This window comes from Furipterus horrens, unplaced genomic scaffold (genome assembly GCF_987537825.1).
Source record: "Furipterus horrens unplaced genomic scaffold, mFurHor1.1.pri manual_scaffold_6, whole genome shotgun sequence".
NCBI classification, from domain to species: domain Eukaryota; kingdom Metazoa; phylum Chordata; class Mammalia; order Chiroptera; family Furipteridae; genus Furipterus; species Furipterus horrens.
This window is the reverse complement of record NW_028327176.1, coordinates 148,522,773-148,547,369: the sequence shown is the minus strand read 5'-3', so window position 1 is coordinate 148,547,369 and position 24,597 is coordinate 148,522,773. Positions and strand designations below refer to the sequence as shown.

The window sequence follows — 24,597 nt, the reverse complement described above, 5'->3', positions numbered from 1 at the left end:
GCATCTACAGGTCTGCTTTTGGGTCAAGCTGCCCTCCCAGTGTCAAAGGGACACCTGCAGTGCAGAGCTGTGAATCTGGCTTCAGACGGGCAATTCCATAAACCCTGGAACACATCCAGAGAGAGCCCTGGTGAGACTACGTGGTCCATCTTTCCCTCAGCCCCATCTTCCCATTACGTGCAAGTCACTGCGGCAGAGGCTGTGAGCTTTATTCTTGTCCAGTGTCCCCTCAGCATCAGACATGGGGCCTTGTGTTCAGCAGAGGTTTGATAACCACCCAGGAAGACGGTGCCTGACTCGTTTCTCAGAAAGCAGAGTGGTCTCAGCACTTCCCTCCACCCAATATGTGTGGTTGGTGGTAGCCATTAACACTTCAGCCTCTGGCATCGTTTAAAATGAGGGCCACTTTAGAACAAAACCGAATCACTCCCACAAACCTTTACAGAAAGTTAAAATGACTCCGCAAGAAGATGTCAACCATTTTTCTCTAGACTGGATGTGTGACCTCTGGCACCAGACCTCCTGGGTTTGAATCCTGTTCTGCAATTCACTGCCTGTGTGGTCTTGGGAAATTACTAAACTCACTGAGCTTCCGCTTCTTCATATGAAATAAATAGAAAATAATGGGACCTTTCTCATAGGGTTACTATGAATATTAAATGGAGTTAATAACATATGCTTAATATAGGCTAGTAACTGTTTGTATTATTATTTCTATTTCTCTTTATATTCAGTTTTGCTAGCCCAAGGGGATTGTGTATTCAGGGAACACAGAGCCTAAGAGAAGTAAGAGGAGGAAAAGGTGTACCGATGTCTAATGAGATGCTACGGAATTTTTTCATGTTGAAACAAAGGTGCCTTTTGTTTCCAGAAGGGTCAAAATGTTTGCTCGACAATCTTGGACTACAGACAAAAGCAAAATCAATATCCCGGATGATTGTCTCGATGGCCAAGTCCAGATGAATAAAGCTATCAGGAACTTTGCACCAGACAGCCGCAGCTGGGTGCTCCAGGCCCTGGCACACCCTCAGCTGGGCCGTGGAGTTCTGATGGGGCTGTCATCAAAAACACAACCCTCACCAGGAACCTTTGCGATTCCACAAGAGAAACAAATGAGCTCTCCAGAATCCACTCCTAGGATGGGCACTTAGAGGAAAATGCTGTTTGTGCCTAACTTTTTAACGAACATTTGTTTTTTGACTGAACCAAGTCAGTGTGGGACTCTGGACAAGTCAGTTCATCTTCTTAGGCTTGTTTTTTCACATGTAGAATAAGAGGACCAGACGAGGTCTACACTGATGTTTAATTTGGGCACGAAGGAAAAGCCAGATTGGCCCATTCTATCCACATAAAGCTAAACAAAGCACCCCCCAGCCCGCATGGTGGGACAGTACACTGGTGGGAGGGAAACCACAAACGAGCTTTGCCCCCTGGAGAGGGCTTTTCCAGCCTCCAACCCGAAGCCTGGGAACAAAGGTCAGGACTGGGAGAAGATGCAGGCAGGCCAACACGGGCCCAGGAACCCACTCCACACGCACTGGACCCTCTGATAGACTGGTGGGCTCTTGTCTGCAGGGAAGCGTGACCCACGGCAGGTGGGGAAGGGCCAGCATCAGCCTTCTATCTCCACATCTTTTCAAACTTACTAGATTTATTTTTTTTAAATTTTCCCTGGAGGAAAGAAATGAACATGTTCAGTAACAAGGAAAATAACAACAGTCATAATAATGAGAAAAGCAGAATAAGCACATGTAAGTGCATTTTTTTCTTAGAGATTTATTTTTGTTTGATGAATCTGACACCAGTCAGGGAGAGAGGAGAATGTGGGGAGCCCCGCAGGGAAATGAGCACCCAGAGGAAGGGCTGCTGCCTCCGGCATGGGAGGGGTTGGTGTTGGGGGGGTGGTTGGTTGGTTGGTTGGTTGAATTGTTGCTGGAAGTTTTCCTTTTGTTCACTTTTATAAATCTCTCCCGGGCTTGCGAGCTTCCCCTCCCACCCACCTCCCTCCCCCTGCCCCCCAATTTCATTTTTAAAAAGCGAGCTCGCTCGCCAGGTGTGTCCCCCAAGCTCTCACAGCTCTAATAAATAAGGAGCACCTGTAAAACAGTAGCTTGACTTGTTAAGTGACTCTGTACAAAGGAGAATATAGAAATACAGTATGTACACCGCATCCACGGGCCATGGCACCGCAAGGCCAGCGTGACACTGACTTGGCCTCGCCACCCAGCCGCCCGCCCGTCACCCCTCCCGCGGCCGGCTCGGCGGCCTCGTAGGCAGGGGCACCTGGACCCCTCCAGAGGGAACAATTGCTTTATTTGAGTTAGTAAACAGATACACTGAATCACAAGGTGATTTGATTTTTTTTTTTTTTTTTTTAGTTTTCTTCTTTTTGGGATTTTTTTCTTGTTTTTTTTTCTTTTCTTTTTTTTTTTCTTTTTTTTTTCCTGTACTCATCAGAATGGGATACTCCACGACTGTCTCACCAACTCAGTGCCAGTACACATGCTCTAGAGGACTTCTGGACTCGCAGCTACAACTGTACAAGTGCACACAAGAAAATCTACCCTGTTATCCTCCACCCACTGATTGAGGATCGAATTGCACATTTCTCTTAACCATGACAGGAGAAAGCAAACAGTGAAACAGAATCATGGGTGATCTTTCTCACTTTCCCTCTTGTTTTCATTGGTTCGTCCATACCATTCTAATTATCATGAAAGGGCTCTGCATATAGAGAGATTGCTTCATTGACTTCCTGGATCACCGAAAACCATCAGGGTTGAAATTTCATCCAAGTCTTTCGTGACGCCCAGCAAATATTCCCCCTCGGATTATTTTACACCTTGAGGGCATTTTGGTCTTCAGTTCAACACTCTTGCTCTGTTCCCAAATGGGGCGCTATTTAGGGGAATTTAAAGAGAAAGCTGAGAAGAATAAACATTTACCGAGTTCTCTTGGCATTCGGTCTCTGAAAAACCACAGTATAAACTATTCATGCTGCTTCTTACATCTGTCAAATCAAAAATTAAAAGCCATAAAAGTGTAACACTGAAAATATGGCATTAAAAAGGATAAAGGTGGCCTTTGTAAAAATAACAAGAAAAGTATATCAGCCAATAAAATATTCTAACTCTTCATTTAAAAGTGCATCCTGGGCAGGACAGAGATGAATCTGAAGTGTTGGGACTCCAGTGCGATCCCTTTCCGCCGTCAAAACGTGAACCGTATAGTCCAAAACCGTACAATGCAAATCACAATTCTTAGTGTAGCAGCAAAACCACAGCAGTTTTTTAAAAAGTATAAAAAAAGATTTTTGTTTTCAAATCCGTATCATCTTCCAGCCTCACCCTCTGAGCCTGGAGGATGGAGCGGGGAGAATACCTACATTGGTCCTTGTGGCTTGTTGGTGCTTTGTTTTTTTGAAACCAAGGGCGAAATCCCTAAGTTCCTCTGGGGAGAAGCAGAGATGGTGGCAGCAGGAAGGCTGGGCCTGCTTGCTGGGTCCAAGACGTGCTGGCTTCTCTGGGCTAGAGGCCACCGAGGGAGGGCTGCTTCCTCAGAGATGCCTAACGACGGGAAGCAGCTCTATTTGCTTGAGTTTCAGCCAGAGGGGGTGGTGAGCTGACCAGCTGGTGTCATTGGATGTTGTGACATGGCTTGCTCTGCGCCCTTTCTCCATGCAAGGTACCCTGTGAGTGAGTGTTCCTGGAAAAGAGGAGAAGGGGCCAGTCAGAACCCACTGGACCAAACCAACCCCTCCCCCCAAGCTGGGGGGGACCCAGGCTCGAGTCAGAGAGGCACTCTCTCCAACCAGCAGGTCAGGCCTGCAGCGACTCCCCAGAATTAAGGCAGCACAGCATGATTTCAACATGACTTTCATTCACGTTTCTGCTCAGGGTCAGCCCTGCCAGCTTTGTGTGAGGAATGAAACCTGAGTCACTTTATGGAATACCATAGTGAGCACGGGGCACGATGCCCTCCCCAAAGACCACAACAGCATCCTTTGCAACCGGGCAACTTTCACCCTCCACATTACAGCACCAACTGGCAGGAGGTCTTTTGAGTTGCCAAGGTCATCTCAAAGCCAGGCAAGGTCACCACGAGACCCTGGTGCTCCAGATCTCACTCCTGTACTCCATGCAACAGCCCTGGTATTTGCTGCAGAGGAAGAAAGTCAAAAGATTCACTTCTTAGCACAGGAAACATTACTGTGAACACAGAGATGTCTCTTCAGAGGTTTCTTCCAGAGGCAGCTGAGCTGGAAGACATGCCCCCTCTGTGGGTCTTGCCTGACAAAGGTGGGCCATTCATATCTCTTCCAATCCAAACCAAAGAGTAGCTTGGGACCGGAAGGCTATAAACCAACCAGGTCTTGGTGTCCTGGGGCACAGGGTCTGAGTAGCATTGCTCACCAGGAGAGTAAGTGTCTGGGAAATGCCCACCCCAACTTTCACCACAGATGTTAGGCTCTGCCTCACTGTCCCTCCTGGTTTATTTCATGTGCTACCAGTCCCCTGGTTTAAGATATACCTTCCTAAGGACACTCGGTCACTCCCATTAAGCAGCCATTTAGAAGTCTGCCAACTCAACTATAAAGCCCCTAAGGTCTGGAGCTATATCTATTTTGCTCACATCTCTACACACAGTACCTAGTTCAACTCAACACACATAGGTCAGATGAATGAGGGTCAAGCAGCTCTTATCCCTCATGCCCCCAAACAGTACCTCTTTCTTCCTGCCAGTCAATGGGAATGTCAGAAATGTGCATGGTAAGATTTGGCTAACTGAGGTTGTGACAGAGGACTCAAAAACATCTTTACAACTGCTGAGATTATTCCTAGAACAATGAACAAACAATATCAGAGAGGTGAGAGTTTAGAACTTGAAGGGACCCCAGAGATAACATACTACAATTTCCTCATTGTGTGGATGAAGAGGTGGAGGCCACAAAGAGACCCAGAAACTTGCTCAGAGTGTCTGCAGAAGGAATTTCGTGCAGGTGTGAGGAGGTCCAAATGCCCGCTGGGAGGGCTAAGTACAGGCCTGTGCTTTGAACCCTGCTCTCCAGACTCTGGTGTTAATGATAATGATAGTAATGATCAACCAAAAACAAGGTTTGAGAATCTAAATGTACATGACAGGAAATGCCCAAGTTCCCCTAATCACAGTAAATCACCAGATCTGTGTGCACGTAATATGCATATTAAATAACCAAAGTGAAAATGCAACCCACCACAAATATGCAGTGGGGGTGGAATTAGAAGGCCATGGAAACCTTTTTATTTGGGACGGTCAGATTTGGAAATGTGGGTATTTATCTCTGAAAAAAGAGCTCACTTTGATTTCTTTCTTTCGTTCCTTCCTCCCTTCCTTCTTTGAGAATGAGAAAACAGTAAGAAAGGATACAGAAACAAAAACACCAAGAGCCACCATCAAATGAGACACCACAAGGGATTGGGAAGGAGCCTCAGAAATGACAAATAAATCCAAGGCACAAGTGTAGCTTCTTCTGGGGACAACTCTTTTCATTTAGGAAGCACAGCCTGAAACTTGCTGTGGAAGAAGGGAGACTGTCTCCACCTGTGAGCTTGGGACCAAAAGTGACCAGATCTTATAGTCAGAGGGGGCCTCCAAATCCTTTTTTTAAAAAGAAAACAAAAGATTTACCACTTTTTTTCAGTGACTGGGAAACACTACCATTTTGAATTACTTAGGAACACTGCAATGGTTTTTTCAAGGACGTCACATTTTCTCTTTAATGTAACCCTGACTCCCCCCAAAAGAGGATTACTTCTCAAATAAGTTTCTTTATATTCAAATCACCTTTGGACAAGGGCCAAACACGGACAACAGCAGCCCACTTGGAGAAAATTTCAAGGCTTTTATAAGGGACTGGGAAAACGGGATTATAATGAGCACCATTCTGGAACCTTAACTACAGCATTTGCCATCCCAAACACTATAATAATCGTTATTATTCTCTGGTATCTATTATTGTCTGGTAAATAATATGTGTTTTCCCCAAAGTTCTAAAGGCTGCAGCTGCACCACACTCTATTTTTTGCAGCCCCGCTCCTGCTGCTTTGAAAGCCTCCTCACACCGAGCTGATTTTCAGAGAATGGCAAAGCAGACAATTTGTGCTGTTTCCTTTCCTCTCGCCATCTATTTGCCGTGTGTAGGACACCCACAAAGGCCAGAGGGTGGCAGTACAAAGCCCTTTCTGCTAAAAATATTTGAGGAGGGGGTGGCTCTGAAGTCATCCTCACTTGTTCTTCTGGCTCGGGTTCAGAGCAGGCCCCTTGTCGGTGGCACGGGAATAGACTCTGGAATCAATGAAAATGAAGAACAAAACTTGGGCTTCACGTTCCTGATAAGTCATTGGTAGGCAACTCAAGGGTGAGGAGGAAGCAAGCTTGGAATTTTAAAAAGTGATCATGGCAGGAAGTTCCAGAGCCTGAGCCAGTTCCAATTTTGCTCTGGCCAATGGAAAATCTGTCTTCTCTGCCTAAATTTCTTGATATGAACAAAGGGTAAAATAGTACAATAAGTGAGATAGAGACTCAAATGACAGTCTAGTGTCACCCCTAACTAGCTGTGTGACCTTAGACCTTATTCCTTAACCTTCCCAAGCCTTGGTTCCTTCTCTGTGAAATGCAGGCCTGGGTGACATTTTTCTATTACATCTTCCATCGCTCATATTCTGTGATTGTAGGATGTTTATACCAAAGCCAGTACCAAGTATGGAGGATTATAAACTTTGAGCAGTTAGATATTCATCTGTTATCAGTGTGTAAGGAAGACTATTAATTTCTGAAAGAGTATCCATTAACCACACACACACACACACACACTCAACCTCTGGTGGAGTTTTATGGAATGTCCTGCAATGCAAGGGGTTCTACAGAAGTGGCTATGTTTGTGCCTTATATTTGGGTTTTCCTCTGCATTGGGGCTGTGTCTGAAGGCAGAACAACACAGGGCCCTGTTACATGGAACATCACTCACACATCCTTCACCCCATATACCACGTATGTAGTGTGTACGAAGACCAGTTGCCCACAATGCATGGTCTCCAGTCAGATGTCTTCAGAATTCCACGTCAACCTGCCCCTTTTAGCCAGAGGAATGACGTGTCTTCCTCATGGAATCACAGCTGCTCATCAAATGCACGGAAGGGGCCTCTGTCCACCTGGCACTTCTCCTTCTCAGCAGGACAGCACTGCTGAGAATGTGATTGAGTTACTCATCCTCCTTTGTCACATAAGAATGTTTGAAGAATTGTAGAGAACACAATTGTGCCTGAGTACTAATACATCCTTTCAATTGACAGTGCCAAAATGTGGCTGTTCTTTCCTTTTCTTCTTTGGCTTTTAATGCCTAAGACTTACGCTGGTTGCATTTAAAAGGAAATTTCCAAGTAACCATTCACCAGAATAAATGCGTGTCCAGAGAAAAAGCCTGTCTTGTTCTATATCCCAAGTTAGTTCCTCCGTGGTGCTAGAGTCTACCTCTCCCAGGAAACCTGCTTCAACTAATCCATTTTCTGAACTTTCATTCTTTTTTCCTTCCTCAAATACCTTTGTAATTAGCATAATCAAAATGCAGCAGGTCTATCCTATCTTACCTGCTTAGAAGGCAAGCTCCCCGTGTCTGTTCATATTTATTCCCAGGAGTCCAAAACCCCGTGGCACCAACTCTATGATGTGCAAGAAATGCCTGTTGCCAAGCCGACTTGCCTTTGTCCAATTACCCAGGCCCTACCAGTGACGCCACTCGCTCAGGCACGTCGACCCATCACTTATCACGGTTAAATACAGCCATTAAGTGCTGGCTTCAGCCATGCTGTTTATCTGGGCCAATAACGAGTCCCCGAGGACTAGAATGTTCTCAGGTAGCTGCAGCTATTCTGGGACACTCAAAAGGGTAAAGCCCTGCGGTCAATGAACAGAGCCACCTGCATCAGCTGATAAACCCGGGTGTGATGCCAGACAGTGGTCTCCCAACCAAGCCCATCCCAGAAAGAGCTATGAGTTGGCAAGGTTTTGCAAAAAAAAAAAAGGTTCTCTCTCCCTGTCTACTATTGCTTCCTGAAGAGTTGTAAAATGGCTTTTATCAAAATGGAAAGCATTTTCAATTATGAAGCGAGTGGCATCTCTTTGCTTATGGTTCACTAATTGATGAAAGTCATTTAAAAAGCCTTTCTCCTACCAGTGAGATTGTTATGGAAAATAACCCGTGGTGAGGAAAGGGGGGGAACGGAGGGTCAGCTTCAGCTAGCTTAGTGCTGGGCTCTGGCCCGAGTCACAAATCACAACTTCATCACCCTGTGCTGCCCACATCATGGCTCTGACAAGCTAAGGCTCATGTATATTTACAAAAAAATATATAACCACAGGCCTTTCTTTTAAAAAAATAATTTTCTTTAGCAATATCTATTTTACCCTTTAATCAACAAAAAAATCACAACCATGCAAGACCCCCTACTGGGATAACTCCATCTTTAATTCTTAGTTTTATAAATTAAATTTTTGGTTTTCTTTGCTGAGCTGATTCTATAAGTTAAATGGGCAGAGAGGTCTGTTTATCCTTATAAGTTGTCAGTCGCTGCTATTTCTTGCTGACCTCTAGAAGCTTCTGGGAGACAAAGAATCCTGAGCCATGGGACCCCTACTTGTGCACTCACAAAAGTATCTTCACTCTGGACAATGGACTGACCGATCCTCATGAATGGTCTAAAATCCTTTCTGGAACCTGGGAGTTTAAGCAAAGCCAATGACGCCCTCTCTGGCTCTTTTCTAAAAGCATCAGAAGGGTTTATGACTAACAGTGTACATTTTTACAAAGGTGGTTACATCCATTCATGAGAGAAAAATAAAATAAAGAAGAATTACATGATGTAGCTACTGTTCTGCGTGAAATTTTGAACAAGAGCCTAGAGCCCCGTGCCCCTTGGCTTTCAGGACCAAGTGCTTCCTCTAATGGTTTGGGAACCTGCAGTGTCCTCAAAGAAAGGGGTTGGATTGTATTGAGCACCTACTTTATGTCAAATATTGTACTAGGCACTTTTATATACTTATTTCACTTGAAAACAGGTATATCTTACACACATATTTCATCAAAACAATAGTATTATTGAAGTATTGATTATTATCCCCATTTCACAGATGAGAAAGCTTTCCCAGGAAGGTTAAGGATATTACTTGCTCAAGGTCACTGTTAGAAAGGGGCAAAGCTGGACCGGAGTCAGCCCCTAAGACCCTAAAGTCCATGCGCCCCTCCAAGGGTGCTGCCCCCTAGTCCAGGTCTCATCTCTCCCCTTTGACCCTAACAAAGGGGTCCAAATGACAGAGCTGTAAGGAACACTAGAGACATGCACAGTCCAACTTCCTTGCTTTGCAAAAAAGAACTCTGAGAAGTTACTTAATAAAAAAAAAATTGTTTTTTCATTCAATACACAAATTAGCTGATGCTGGTTCACGTGCCTTCCAAAATTCTGCCTTGGACAAAAAAAAGTAGATGCTCATTGCGTTAAAACGGAGTTTGTTATTTCTCTATCTTACTTGAACACAAGCATTCTAAGTTTAAAAAAAGAAAAAGAAAGATCCCAGAGGAAAAAAGCAACTATGGTCCATGGATCAATAACAGATTTTAAGATTTTAGATGAGGTCTGGAAAAGTGGTCTTTCTGACACTTTGCTTATTCTTCACAGACAGCCCATTAGCAGGGAGAGAGGGGGCGGCTTCACATTCATGAAAACTTCACTATAAAAAATAAGAGCAAGCATACTGATTCCCCACTCCACCCCCGCCTCCACCCCCCAAATAGCCAAGGAGATTGAGTGTGAGGTTAATAATTGTTCCTCTGCAACCCTTCAACCCCAGATGTCCAGGTACAACCAACCTCTTCTCTGAAATCAGCCGCCTGATGTGAGGAAGCAATGCCATGGGTGGCAAAAATATGACTCTCGTCCTTGGCACAGGGTGTGTAACTCAAGCAGCTTGGGTCGTATCCTGTGTCCCACTGAGAGGAAAGGCAGATGAGGACTCGGGTTCTAATCCTGATTGCACCATGCGGTGACCTTGAGCATTTGCTCTGTCCGAGTATCTACTTGTAAAAGTGGAACCAGACATCTTATGAGATTTTCTGGAATGGTTTCCTTAACCTCCAAGGCTGACAGCATGGAAGTGTAATGACACATCTGAGAGATGTTCTGGGCTGCCGGGGCCATGTGACAATTCTTACGAAGCACCTACTGTGGGCCAGGTACCTCCTGGGCATTTAAACTTACGTTATTTACATTGGAATCTGATAACTCTGAGAAGCAGGGGTTATTATCTTCAGTGTGTGTGTGTGTGTGCGTGTGTGTGTGTTGTGTGTGTGTGTTGTGTGTGTGTAAGATATCCTGGTGGTTTTGCGTGGAAACTCTGGAGCCAGGCCACCAGTCAAATTGTAGCACTGCCATTTACTAGCCAATGACGCTGGGTAGGAGACAGCTTCTCTGTGCCTCAGTTTCTTCATCTGTAAAATGGATTTAATAATGGTATCCCCATAGGGTTGTTGTGGGCATGCAACATTTGGAATACTGCCTATGTATAGAGAGTGCTCAATAAATATTAGCTGTTACAATTATTAATTTAAAATGCAGGCACAAAGAGGTTATAAACTTGTCTAAACACTCACAGCTGGTAAGCGACACAGCTGATTTTTGAATCCCAACAGGTCTCTCTTTAGCCTTGTGCTCTTCCCCCAGGTACTGCAGCCCTTCTAATAGGACAGTAACTGCCATTTCTAGGACACCTGTCATGTGCCACACTCTACATGCTTTCTTACCTATCCCTCACAGCACTGATATTCTTACTCAAGACCTAGAGACTAAAGCTTGGAGAGGGCTGAATCACTTCCTCCCTCACCTAGCAAATGGCTGTGCCAGGGTTCAAACCCAGGCTAGCCCAACGCCGAGGCAGACGTTCTTATCCACGAAACCACACTACTGCCTTCCGTCACTACTGGGAAACCACTGTTGCCACATGTGGCAGCTTCAGATGGTCTGCAGCCTGGGAAGTTAAGAAAGATAAAAGAACACATCCAAATGTTACCAAATTCCCTTTTAAAGGACCTGTAGGCCTAGGGAGGATCTGATTCAGATTCTGTGAAAATCTCTAAAGGTGTGTGAGGTAGAGCAAGCCAGTCAAGCCGTATGGCTGCTCTTCAGTCCAAGGACGGAGCTTTGGGCATCACTGTGGCCACTGTCTGGTCTCTGTGTTCATCAGCAGGGAAATCCTCTAGGTGGCTAGGCAAGTGGACACTGGACTCTGTAAGCCATACCACAGCCTACACCTCGCCATCCCTCCCCTGCTCAGAGCAGCTGGTGGGTCAGAGGGCTGAGTCCCCATTTCTATGGCAATTGGGGCTGAGCTGGCATCCCTCTTGAATGGACACTAGAATGCTCTTGGGTTGTGAGGTTTCCTTCCATAGTGTGCTATGAAGCCTCCTGGGTCCTACTTGGGACACACAGGAGGGAGTTCTTCCACCCACTGCATCGTCACAATGTCTTTGCATACTTATAACATAGATGTGGCAGCCTCTGCTCCTCACACTGTAGAGATAACATGCCACAATGTTTAGAATCACCCGCTGGTAATTAGCCTGTCATCAGAATGCAACGATCAGCTTTAGTGATGCCAGTCTTTCCCCTGCTTCCTTTCAGTCTACAAACAGCTGCTGAAGTAATTGTCCTCAAACACAGACTTCATCCTGTCACTTCTCTGCTCGAGGTCACAGTGATGTGGCCTCATGCACAGGAGTACAGACTCCACAACCTCCTGCTCTTCAGCCTGCCTGCTCCCCTGCAGCCTCCTGATGCTCCCCCTCTGCAGTCCAAGCCCTTTGCTCCAGCCACCTGAAGGGGACAGTCAACCCTAATGTGTCTCACTCTTCTCAGCACCCATGGCTTTTGACATCCCACTGCATCCCTTATTCCTTCTCTCCTGCCTGCCAGTCCATGTCCCTCCCCAGGGTTAGAACCTAATTCCAAATCGCCTGCTTTACGGACCCTGCATAAAGCCAGTGTTTCATACTGTTAGTTAGCAATGGAGATGTTTCATCCTCTAGGGAGATAAATGCAGACGCTCTCTGAACCCTAAATAAGTGAAAGGGACTGCCTCCCTGTATTTGGATATAATTAGTTTATTTAGTTTTGTGGACTGTAATAGGTGAATTAAGTATAAATTAAGAACTCTAAATATAGGATTTAAAAAAAAAACTTATTCCTGTGCATAGGTCACACACACACACGACAGAGAACAAGTTGATCAGATATCAAACAGTTAAGGGGTGCTGTTAAAATCAGAACTAGAACCCTGAACCAGTGATTCCTCATCTTCATTTGCAAAGTCGTGTTTTTACAGAATTTTTTCATAGTTTTCAATTAGTATTTGGGATTCATATTGCTCAAACCTTGGTGAATAGGAAATAGATATTAAGTCGCATATTTATGATGGCGTCCTATTAAATGAGAGGAATAGAGGGACCTGGACGTATTTTTGGTTTGGCAAATTGTAGAACTATTTTTTTTCAAACATTTGGGGTCTGTCAAAAACCAAAACTTATTTTGCCAAGCACTTTGGCCTTAATTTTTAAACCCATGTGTATTTTAAAAGAAATTCAATCTATACATTTCTGACTCATTTACACTTAACTCATGAAAATTCTGTTTGGTAAGAGCAATTCGATGTCCGAGCAAGTTTATGAGCTTTTTAAAGTCATCTCCCCTGCCCCCCAACCCCGGTCCCATTCTTAAAAGAAAGTTGTATTTTGCCAGCCATAAAGGAGTGTGAGCCCCAGAGGCCTGTGGTCACTTTGAAATTTATAACCTTCTAAGCTTAAATAAATTCTGAGTTCGGAAAAAACATTTTTCCTCTCTTCTTTTTCGTATTAAGTGCACAAATAGGCTATCTATGATAAAGACAGTATCCTATGTCTTAGTTTCCAAGGTAAATAGTAAAGAATTCAATCTAACCATCAACAAATGGTCCCTCAGACGTTAGGGAGAAACAACATGACACCTGAAGTTCACACGGACGCGGATTCAGATCCAGCATGCTAATGAAAAGTTCTACGAATTGCTCTTGGGGTAAGAAAAAGAAGTGGGCTCAATACAATTTCAAGTTGAACACTTTGCCTTTGGAGGACTGGAGAAATTTTTTTTTTTAATTAAAGACAACCAACCCTGTTTATAACTTTTCATACACTTTAAAAATGAGCTGAATCGACTAAAAATGGTATTTGAATTAAAACCAGAAACGCAGGAAGCATGTGCACGCGTGCTGCAGTGACCTCACCCTGTGCCTTCTGTACATAATGATGCTCAGACACCACTCAATTAGAGTATTCTGATGGGGGAACGCTTTTGGATAAAGTACTTAAATATGGCTTATAAATATTTAAAATATAAGCATCTAACAAATCATAATGACAAAGTTTTACATTTAACCACATGTGCTCCAAATACCTTGAAATTACTCTAAATATGGGTTTAAAATATCAAAAGAGCTTATTGATGGTGTGCAGAACTTTGCAGAGCAACTTAAACCTGATTGTTCTTGCTCCCACAACACCCAATCTGCACAATTTTTAAAGTGTGCGTGTGTAGATTTCTTTAGAAGAAGGTCAGGTTACAGTCTGAATTTCCAAAACAAGAGTTGAAGAATGAAATATAGGGTTTCCCCTTCTCTCACCAAATGCAGCTTAGCCACTTTGCTTCTAGATAATTTGTTATTGTAGGTTGGCTCAAATTTAAGACAGTAACATTTTAGAAACACTTGGAGAACTAAGCCAGCTGCGAGGAGGATATCATTACAAATTGAGACACATGTTGAATGGGAATACCATTCATTTTCAATACCAAAAACATGCCTGGGGAAGTAAGCCATGCAAATGAGGGAAAGATATACTTTTTAATTGCAGTTTTTGGATGTTAGGTCAGTGTTTTATATCAATTGAGTCCATAAAGTATGTTTTCCCTTCTGTTCTTTAAGTGCTATCAGCCACATTCTTATTTCCCTTTTTACCCAACACAAAACACAGCTTGCTAGCAAAGGACAAGAAACCAGAGGTCCAAAGGGGGAAATGACGAGACAGCTAGTAGGGGCAGCCAAATATCTGGATGGGGCGAGGCTGGGGAGCACCGGACAGCTTTGATTAGTCTTAGTCCTGACCCCACAGATCCGTGGAAAGGCAGCTCTGCTCTTGTGTCCCCTTCTCTCTCTTCCAAGGTGTGCATTTGGGCAATGCGGAAAAACTGCACAAGCCTGTTGTTGCTTAAGGCCGTACCTCTCAGTCCTAGGAGTGCAGAGTTAAGAGCTCTCAGAGGCAACTTGACTGGTTTCCAGCGTAAGAATGTTTAGTACACTCGGGAGCTATTTTAAAGCAGGAGAGACTAATTCCAAGTTTTTGTTGTTATTGCATTTGCTCCAGTGATTTTCACTAGAATCTTTTAAATGGCCCTTGAAATAATGTGTTTCCCCTCCTTGTTCATGGCCTCACATTTTCAATCCTGATCCCACCCTACTTTTTCCACAGCAGTGGAAATTCACAAATCTGGCGAACTTTGTGTGGTTAGTATTTAGAGCTGGCATCTGAGATGGCAGTTACTCCTTCTTCTCGATGCCAGCCGGTACACTGTTTATCTTTTAAACCTAATTTATTTGTTTCTCTGAAGTAAGTTCCTCTGATGCTTTTGAGGCATTAAAAAAAAGTTGACACATGTAAAATGTACTGCCTTAACATGCATCTACACAAAAGAGTGTTATGCATTTAAAATGGCAACTGAAGCATACAAAACAATCTGCCCAGGACAGGGTGAAGGAAAGAGAATGGCCAGCCTCCGTCCCTTTGGCACGATCTCTGACAAGAGAGTCTGGCAAAGGCAATGGTGGGGGTGGAGGTAAGTGTTCCGCTATATGAGGTAAGTGTTCCATGCTGTAGTGTATTTTGGTCTTCAAACACCTCTGCCTCTCCGCGATGCTTGTCTGCACGAAGGTAGGTGTAAGTGATTGAACCATGATGCCCAGGCAGCCTCTCGGGCTGGCGCGGGAGTGATTCATTGGAAACCAGGCGGGGAGCTTATTTCCAATGCCCTTCTGGGCAATGGCTTGTTAATAGCTAGTCGAATGCTTTCCCCATTCCAAGCATACTCTCTCCAGTGAAGAAGCAGGCTAGGGAGCATGGAAGAATGGGACAGCGTTCCCAGACACGCCCACATGGATGTCCTGGTGTTTACTGAGCCGCCCACTTGTCAAACTCCAGCCACTCCACTCCCTTGGCCTCTAGAGCAGAGTGGAAGGTTTTCCACTGAGGGACTACGGGAACTTTGAAAGTCCAAGTGCAGGAGATGTATCTGGCCTGTTTCTTTCCTTGCTTCCCCTTCCTCCTTCCACTACAGCCACTCACAGGGCATGGTAATTTGAAGAAAGGTCTAGAACCTTTTGGATTTTGTTACTAAGGCAATCTTATGGATACTAGTGCTACACATTATATAACTTCTGCTATATTAGGTCCACAGCAAAAACTGCTAAAAATAAATTCTAAGTTTTAAAGAAAACTTACAATTAACTCAGCTTCCTCAGAGTAAAGAGAAACTCCAACTCTAATATTGTTTGGTGGTCATATAAGATAATCCTTCAGAGATGTGAGGCATACTTTTTCTGAAGCCAAAATCACTCAATCTGCACAATTTTTAAATTCCACATGATTCTAGAAGGAACGGCTAAAGGCCATCCATAGACTAGTCCATGGAGCCAGGAGACCAGCTGCAGGGAGCGGCTTCATGGAGGAGAAGGTCTGGGGATCTGGGCCAGGACTAGTGCTGCTCTTGCGTGACTGTGAAAGTGGGTTCCTCTTTAAAGTCTGTGCACTAAGCACTGCTCTTGCCTTACCTTGGTCCCAGCCCTGAAGATGGAGGGGTATGGCTACATCTGAAAGAAATAAATACCCGGTCACATATGTCATTTCCTACTCCATCATAATCGCATTGGAATAATATCCAAAAGCCAGATGCTGGCACATGAAAGCTCTCCTTCAATCCCCTTGTCATAAGGCTTAAAACGGTCCCAGCAGCAGATCTTGACACTGTTTATGCCAGAAACCTCTGCTCTGTGAGTCTAAAATGAGCACAGCAAGCACTCTCCTGGGTCCTCTCCATGCACACGCACACACGCTGCAGACCTAGAGGTTTCTCACCGGCTCCTTGAATGACCTACACCTAGAACTGGATGGCCACCTGCATCCTGACAGGCAGCTGAAATCTTAATATCAAGGATTATAGCAGCAATGAACACTACCAAAAACCAAGTACTGGGATATTAAAAGTCTGAAGTCCGGCATAGGATTCACACACCCCATTTGTACTGATTTCCTGTCTGCACTGTTTTTCTTCTTTTTCTTATTTTAAAAGTAGGCACCCATGGTAATATATCAAATGTATGGACCTGACTTCCCAGGAAGCCTATCTACTCCTCTTTCTAACTTCTCAGCCAGAGAAACTATACTGGCACAAATCACATGTGATTTCCACCCTTCTGGCTTCCTAATGAGGCAAGCCCCCTGCCCCCTTCTTGAAGTAGCCTTTTCTGGGATTGTGGCTCCATGACCAGACTAAATATTAAACTCTAAACTCCAAGAAGCCAACACTACAGCTGCCTCCTCAAGCTTTCCTGGAGAAAGCCAAAGTGGGAGGAAGCCCTGCTGCTGAGGCCGGGGGAGCATCTTGGAAACTGGGGCTGAGCAAAGAATCTCTCATTTTCTTTCTGGTTTTAAGAACACCTAGGAAAACTGGGAGCCACTAAAGTGGGAAGTTGTATAAACTTGTTGCCTCTCAGGAATGGAAAAAGTGAGGGTGAAAGGGTTACTCACAGTACACATTTTTTCCATTGATTATTTTACTTAAAGCGAATATGTCATTTCCCTGGAAAATCGAGGAGGGGGGCTATTTTCTTTGAATATTTTCAAACATTTGCAAATGGTTACTCTGAACTCCCCAATGTACCATAAACAAGTGTAAACTCTAGAAATTCAGAAAATGTGCAAATACAAACAGTTATCCCCAAGCTCCAATGCAAAGACAGAGAAGGGTGTATTCCATTTATAAATGGAATTCTTTGTGGACAGAATAGTTTGGGAAATGTTTATACATTGTTTTCCTTATTATTTGGGGGGATTTTTCCCCTTAGCTTACAGAAGCTGCAGAACTGGTATTTGGAGTCTTAAAAGTTGATGATTAAAGAAGTTTACAACCTTTTAGAATCTTCAACTAAACTTAAATAGTTCTGATTCTAGAAAATATCTGCCTATTAAGATAATTTGTCATTGTGTCAACAAACAAGAATGCATAAAGTCAGATAACCAGGACCAGAAAAACTTCAAAATGGAAGAAAATACTATAAATTGACTAGAACTAGCAAATATGATTACTTCTTTGAAGACAATTGTAGTTACATGTATTATTGATTTCAAGATGAAATCTATTTAAAAAAAAAAAAAAGCAATACAGTATGAAAGTGCCAGCATAATGAAAAAAATGAAGAACCCTAATTGAAGTTTCTGACAGACTTTGCTCTGAGAAATAATATGAGTCACCAACAAGCAGATGGAAATATCACTCACCTGCACCTCACCCACCAAACTCAGCCCAGGTGTGTATGTGGTTTCTAGTGCTTTCCATTTTGGCTTTAACTCATCACCAAACAGTGCTCACTGTCGGGGCACAAAAGGCATGCAGTCCTTTAACACACGCATTCCCAATTTCCACAACCACACGAATGGGCTGGGTTTCTGAAGGCATAGAAGAAAAACCACCACGTGTGCACAGAGAATCAGGAAGGGTCCTAGGACGTAAGTGAATTACCGCAGGCTGAGACTGTGCTGCGAGGTGATGTGGAACTACAGAGGGAAAGAGACAGTGTGATTTACTGCAGGAGAGGCAGTTCTTCCCCCATCTTATATCACTTTCCTTGTCACCCCGCTGTAGCTGGCAAAGCCTCAGTGTCTCTGACTTTAGAGAAAAGCTGTAATTTCTTGGAGGGACCCACCATAAAAAAACAAAAATAAAAATAAACCCTCTCTAATCTCAAGGGACTATGGGCAATTTCATCTTACTTCTTCTGAAATTGGCTAAAGCCTGGCTAATGTTTTCAGTAATGACTCTGGTCCACACACAAGACCCTCACCTAATTCTTTATTCAGAAACATATATCATCCAAATAGCCATAATATATTTTATGCTTTTATGTTCTTTGGGTCCCATGCTACTTATGGACCGGTAGCATTATTCTTGACCTCGTCACTTCTCACCCCCGTAATGGTAGTAAAATCTTTCACCTTCCCATTCTTCCTTTTATGTCATTTCAATGAGTGATATTAGAATGTGTTTAAAATTACAGTTCCCAATGCTTTCTGGCTTTCTGAAGGCCATCTTTTTTTTTTTTTTTTTTTTTTTTTGTCCCATATCTTCCCATTACTCACGGCTTTCTCAATCAGATGAAATTACTTTGGTGGAGAAATCAGGGACATTTTCAATTCAGATGACTCTGAGAAGGCTGAGGTGATCTGTCTTCAGACAGAAGAATTTGTAGATGTAAAATCAAGAAGAAGTTAACTTATTTTTAGTATTCTCCTTCTACTGGCAAAGCCATCAATGGAAAAGGAAACCTCAAACTGTGCTGGCTGAGAATCCCTTCTTGCATCACCCAGCAAGCCCCCAAGCTCTGGCTCTGTGCTTCCCAGGCAAACTCTGGCTATAAGTTACATAGGTGCCCATGTCAATACGCTGAACTTAGGGACAATGGTCTGGACACACTACATCAAGTGTTCTGGACCACACCTATATTTCCCACTGTGGAGTAATGGGTTGTTTATTCTAGGTTTGTTGTTGTTGTAAAAACAAGAATTGGACACTGTCAATAAAAAAAAAGAATTGAACCCTATCTAAACACTTAGAGAAGATGGTATGTAGGCTTGGTTTTTCTCTAGGAACTTTCCCCTAAGACACTGAGGTGGATAAAAGAATTTTATCAAGCACTATAATAAGGGGACCAATTAGTCTATTCTCATACAGTGGTTTAAAGAAAATGTAGCTCTGAACTCAGACAGGATGGGTTTGAATCTTGAATCTGCTTACTAACTTGATGATCTTGGGCAAGTTTTAAAATGTCTGTCTCAGTTTCTTCATCAGTAAAATGAAGGCAATAATTGTCATATGGATCAGATCTAAATAAATACTACTGAAAAACGCTTAACTGATGGCCTGTATATACAAATGTGAGCGACTGCTCTTCCTGTGCACTCTGCTTCCCCCTACCCAGGTCTCCTCCACCCTGAGTTTACATCCTCACTCGACTGACTGCACATGCCTCAAGGGCAGGTGCTGCATCATATTCACTTTTCTATCTCCCCAGCTCCTGGGAGCTATGCACAAATTCGGTACTCAATGAATGTTCCTTTCTCTTTCTTTTCTCTCCATAAGCAGGTAATAAAGGTCAACTGAATGTCAGCCTGTTTGCTGCCCTCTTGGAAAGACAGTGGGGAGAGCTCCGGGCTCTGGGTTGGGCAGACCTAAGGTGAATACTGACTCCCCCACTCACCAGCTCTGATTTGGACATCTCCAAGCCTCATCTTCCTCCTTGGTAAGAGGCAGATGATGCCAATTCCACCAGGGTTGGTGGGAGGATCTAAGGAGGCCACATCTGGCTATCAGGGACATGCCACACATATGAGTTCCCCTTCCCCTTACTGAAATCCTGGACTCACTATCAGTGGTGCACTTGGCATTGGGCAGGATTCCTCTGCTGAAGTCAGAGGCATGCACTCTCACCCACTTCAGCAATGTGCACTTTTCTCTGTCAAAGCCCCTCACTGTCTGCAGAGTTGAGCAACCCACCAGTTTAACTGCTGAGCCCCCAAATTAGGAGAAAGCAAAGCTGGTCAGTGATGCTTGAAGCATGCCCTGGGGGATGCTGGTTGGTGCCAAGTGAAAGAAGAGATCCCTTAAACAGGGGCTATAAGCCACTGCTCCAACACTCTGCCAGGCAAAGGGGGCTTAGTGACTTGGGTTCAGTTGGCATAAGCATGTAAGAAGGATAGTTTTTATTTTCATCTTGCAAATGGAATCCCACAGTTATTGAGAAAATTTGATGAGGGGACATTCTGCCCATCAGTATACCAGCTCCAGGAAGCTGCCCAGCTTACCTCTTACCACAGCCCTGTAAACCTCAGGACTGAACATTTATACCAGCCTTAAGAAATCTCTCCTTCCTCCACACATCTTCCTCTTTTTCAAGAAGGTGAATTACAGACATGAGCCTAATAATAAAAGTATATTTAAGGAGACAGCGTTTCAAGTTAGGTTCAAACTGGGCTTCAGCGTTAAGGTTACCTTGGGCATGGCACTTACATGCTGTGACTCACTTTCATCAGCTGTAAAATGGGAATTATGTTCCATCAAAATGACGATAGTAATCACACAAGTGTACTGTAAAACATGTAAGATTAAATCTTGATTCATCAATTCAACCCTCTCTCACCTCTACCTTGTAAAAAACAGACAAACAAAAAACTAAGAATTGCACTGGCTTGTGTGGAGCATTGCCTGGGCGGACATACAAACCTTTTACTTATTCTGATTTCTAATTCGGAGACACCTCCTTTTGAGCGGAGGCTCCAGGTCCTCGGGCCCCGCGCTGAGCATGGGCGAGGAGATGATGCAGGGCGCCAGGGCAGTCTTCTCCGCGGGTTTTGGCACAGGCTGGATCACGCAGCCCGTCTTGGGCAGCATCCGCAGAGCGTACGCGTGGTCCTCGTCCGCGGGGTTATTAAGGTTCGGGTCTGATTTGTCGCCCCCCGCCAGGGCCTCCTCCCCAATCAGCTTTTTGGCCGCCTCCCCGTCCAGGTGGCAGTTGGAAGCACAGTTGTTCTCCTTGACCGACTCCAGCTCGCTCACTGCGGGCTCTTCCGGCGACAGCAGCTTCTTGGGGTGCGCAGGCGGCGGCGGGGGCTGCTCGGGCGGTGGCTCCGCACTCTTGGCGCCCTCGACCGCGGCACCGCGCGTGCCGTTCACGATGACGTTGCAGGCCGCCGCGGCCTCGGGGCCCGCAGGGGCGCCCGGGCCCGGGTCGCCGGCGGCAGGAGGACTGCAGTGGCCGTCCCGGCACCCGCCGCAGGTCCTGCGCTCCGCCGCGCCCGGCTCGCGCTCAGACTTGACGTGCGCGTGCAGCGCGCGGTGGATCACATTGTGCAGGCGGGCCCGGTGGCCCACGGTAAGGTCAATGACGCCGTCCTGCGGGCCCTGCAGCACGCCAGGGAAGCCGAGCTGGCCGCCTGCGCCCGGGGGGCTGCCGGCGCGCCGCGTCAGGTCCACCACCTCGCCCCGGCCGTGCTCCGCGGGCATGGGTGCCAGGCTCAGGGCCTGGCCAGAGCAGCCCGGCGGCGAATCCGCGGACTTGGACGAGCCCTGCTTGGAGTCCCGGGGGGACAAGGAGTGTCCGCCGGGCTTGCCTCCTGCCGCGGAGGAGTCGCCAGGGGCGCTCGGAATGAAGTTCTCCCCGTTGCTGGAAAACCCGTTGGGGGGCTTGGAATCATTGACGTGGGGGATGGGGATAGGGATGGGGATGGGCACGGGCAGGGGCACGATCACGGGGTATGGCACGAGCAAGGTGGGGGGCGGCACCAGCGGGGCAAGCGACGGCAGCCCAAAATTCATCATCTGGGGCACAGGCATCGGGCCATTTGGCATCATGCTCACTGGCGGGAAGGGGAGACTTGGCAAGGGCGCGCCCGGGGGTGGCGGGGGCAGCAGGCCCGGGGGGTTCCCGGGCATGGTAGGGGTGCTGGGGGGGTGGATGTGGGGTGATAGCATGGGCCGGTGCATGGGACTGGAAGTGGGGCCCAGGTTCCTGGGGCCGCCGGGCGGGGGGCCTATACCAGGGAGCATGGGGTTGGACAGTGGGCTGTTGGGGTTGGAGGCGTGGTGCGGCGGGCCGCGGATGAAGGGCGGGCGGATCTGCTGCATGATCTGTTGTTCCATGAAGATGGGCAGCGGCACCGGGCCACGGTTGGTCATCACCATGGGAGGGCTGCGGGGAGGGACACCGAGGGGAGGCCCGATGCTAGCAGGTGGCTGGACAGAGACAGGAGGGATGTTTGCAGTCTCGCTGATGGGCATGGGCTTGGGCACTGGCGTGGGGATCTTAGTGACGGAGCAGTTGGCAGTGTCAGATGGAGAGACGGTGGTGGACGCCGATGGGCCAGGGCCCTGGCCTTGGCCAGCTGCAGCCCCTGGGGAGGGGGCCTTCCTCCGAGCATCTGTTAGAGGAATATTCCAAGAGTCTGGAGTGAGCAGCTGCACCCCGGTGCCTTCTGCTTTATTTTCCATGGGAGGGTGTAATGTGCCACACAGCCCAGCTGGAAGATTGGCCTGTGTCTCTTTGTAGAAAATGTCCATTTTGTATTGATTGAGACATTTTGCGCTGCAGAACTGAAGCCGCCTTTCCCCATCCCCAAAGTCCAGATATTCTTTTGTGTGTCGTATGTGCTTACACCAGTCGCATACCTACAAGACAGTAATAAAAGGAAATGAGTAAGATAAGCAATTCCCTTCGGGAGATGGCATTTCATGTTTCATGTAAAGGTTCTTTCAAACTTTATCACCATTTTTCAAACAGGCTGAAGTGTTTCCTTCTAAAAGGTAAAACTCTTAAATGTTTGTAAACTGATTTTTCCTTAGAAGCCAGAATTGCTTTATTAACATTAACTCTTCAGAACAGCGATTATCACTATCCCCTATTTTAAAAAAAAGAAATTGTGTTGTCTCCTTTAAGATGGATCTGTCCAAAAGGAATACATATACCTGCCCACACATTTTCACTTATCAAAGAGGCTCATTGTAAATGCAAATCTAAATAGTTCTTAAGAGAAGGATTCTCCAGAAAGTTCAGTGGGCTTTGAAATATAGCCCCTTAATATTCTCCTCATGCAAAGTCACTTTACATTATTGACTGTGTTTGATAATGCAGTTGGAAAGTGTGTGCTGTGTTAACCAATAACACAAAGCACTGAGCATCATTATGTCTGCCTTCCAAGGGGAAACTTGGAATTAGTCATGATGTCTGTGTGAGCTTTAGCTATTCCCAACCTGTGATGTTGCGGCAAGCTAGAATTATTTTTTGAGCTGTTTGCCCACTCTCTCTCAGTAGTCAGAATTTTTGGTGACATTTCTTGGCATGCAGTCTTATTTAACAACTTTTCAAACACCAGAGAACGTTTTCCAAAAGTTGTTATGGCTTCCCCCTCCCCCCTTCAAATCTACTTACTCCTGGCCAAAGAAAGGCATCACCAAATATATCTTAAAGTTGGGCTGCAGAACTAATTAAAGGCTGAGAGCTTTTCCCAATTGGAAATCACTAGACATCAAAGTTCAAAAAATAGTCATTCTCAGCTTCAGAACCCATTACTTTGGAGAAATTATTGTGATTTCATTAACACATTAATTTTGTAACACCATCAGCTCTCACAGATGGTGAAGGCATGATCTACAATTCAAATATGACTCTTGTTTGCACAAATGTCTTTCCCTCATATGGCATTTTAAACAAGAATTAATATGAGTAATCTTGCCATAGCTATAAACAGATAAACAGATGTCAAAATTTTCAAGAGTTTTTTCAGTGCCTTACTTTTTTGACTGAACATTACACACACAATTTTTTCTTATTTTAAAAAAAAATCATTTCCTCAGCACTCAATTCATACAGTAGCAGCAGAATTCTTAAATGCAGTACAGTGGTGACTCCAATGAATTTGAGCCTCTCATTAAAATACTGGTTCCAATATTGCTCTAAATGGAACCCTGTTTTTGTTGAGGAGGGTCTCTGTTGTTCTCTTGTGGTGCATGTTGTTTTTTTAAACTATGATAAATTAATAGCATTAAAAGATGATAAATTTTAATAATGATTGGTCACATCAACAATGCAAAAACAACATATGCTGGGCATTTGATTACTCATCTCATTTAACTCTCAGCTTTCCTTGGTTGTAAATAGTGGTGCCATGCTAGCATGTAATTGCCAGTGCACACACTCATGGCAGATGTGGGTCTGTAAGTGTAAATTCACTCTTTTCCTTCTCACTTTTTTTTTTCCAGTGATATTTGCAGGTAATATATTTGATGATCTGAAAATGAATAAAAAATACTTACTGGCACACATTAGTTTTTTGTTTGGTCTCATATCAAATTATTCTTTCAATAATTTGTTGCCAAAAAAATAATTTCAATGCTAATATACTCCTGTATTTAAATTTTCTCCAAAATTAGGGGAACTTTAAAAAAAATCATAGTTGAGATATCCACTTTATGAATAAGTACAGAATTGTTTCTGATGAGAAGACACACAAAATCCATCCAACCTTCAAAAGTACCATCTAGATAAAGATGAAATAAGCTACAGTGAAATCTTGACAAATGTAAGTTATTATTTTTAAGATCTGATAATTTTTATAAAGTTAATGTATAATGATGTGACATTTAAATTCCAATATGAAATAAAGCC

At 44.8% G+C, this 24,597-nt stretch overlaps 1 protein-coding gene across 1 annotated transcript in view; it reads right to left on the bottom strand.

Annotated features, from left to right (window-relative positions):
- Positions 1-2,440: 2,440 nt before the first annotated feature.
- SOBP (sine oculis binding protein homolog) overlaps positions 2,441-24,597 on the bottom strand; it is a 166,119-nt gene continuing 143,962 nt past the window's right edge. The window contains exons 6-7 of the mRNA XM_090279726.1: positions 20,661-22,601; positions 2,441-3,705 (exon numbers count right to left, since the gene is read on the bottom strand). Of these exons, the coding sequence (XP_090135852.1) occupies positions 20,664-22,601 (1,938 nt within the window). The 3' untranslated portion in view covers positions 2,441-3,705; positions 20,661-20,663. The remainder of the gene's footprint in view (positions 3,706-20,660; positions 22,602-24,597) is intronic.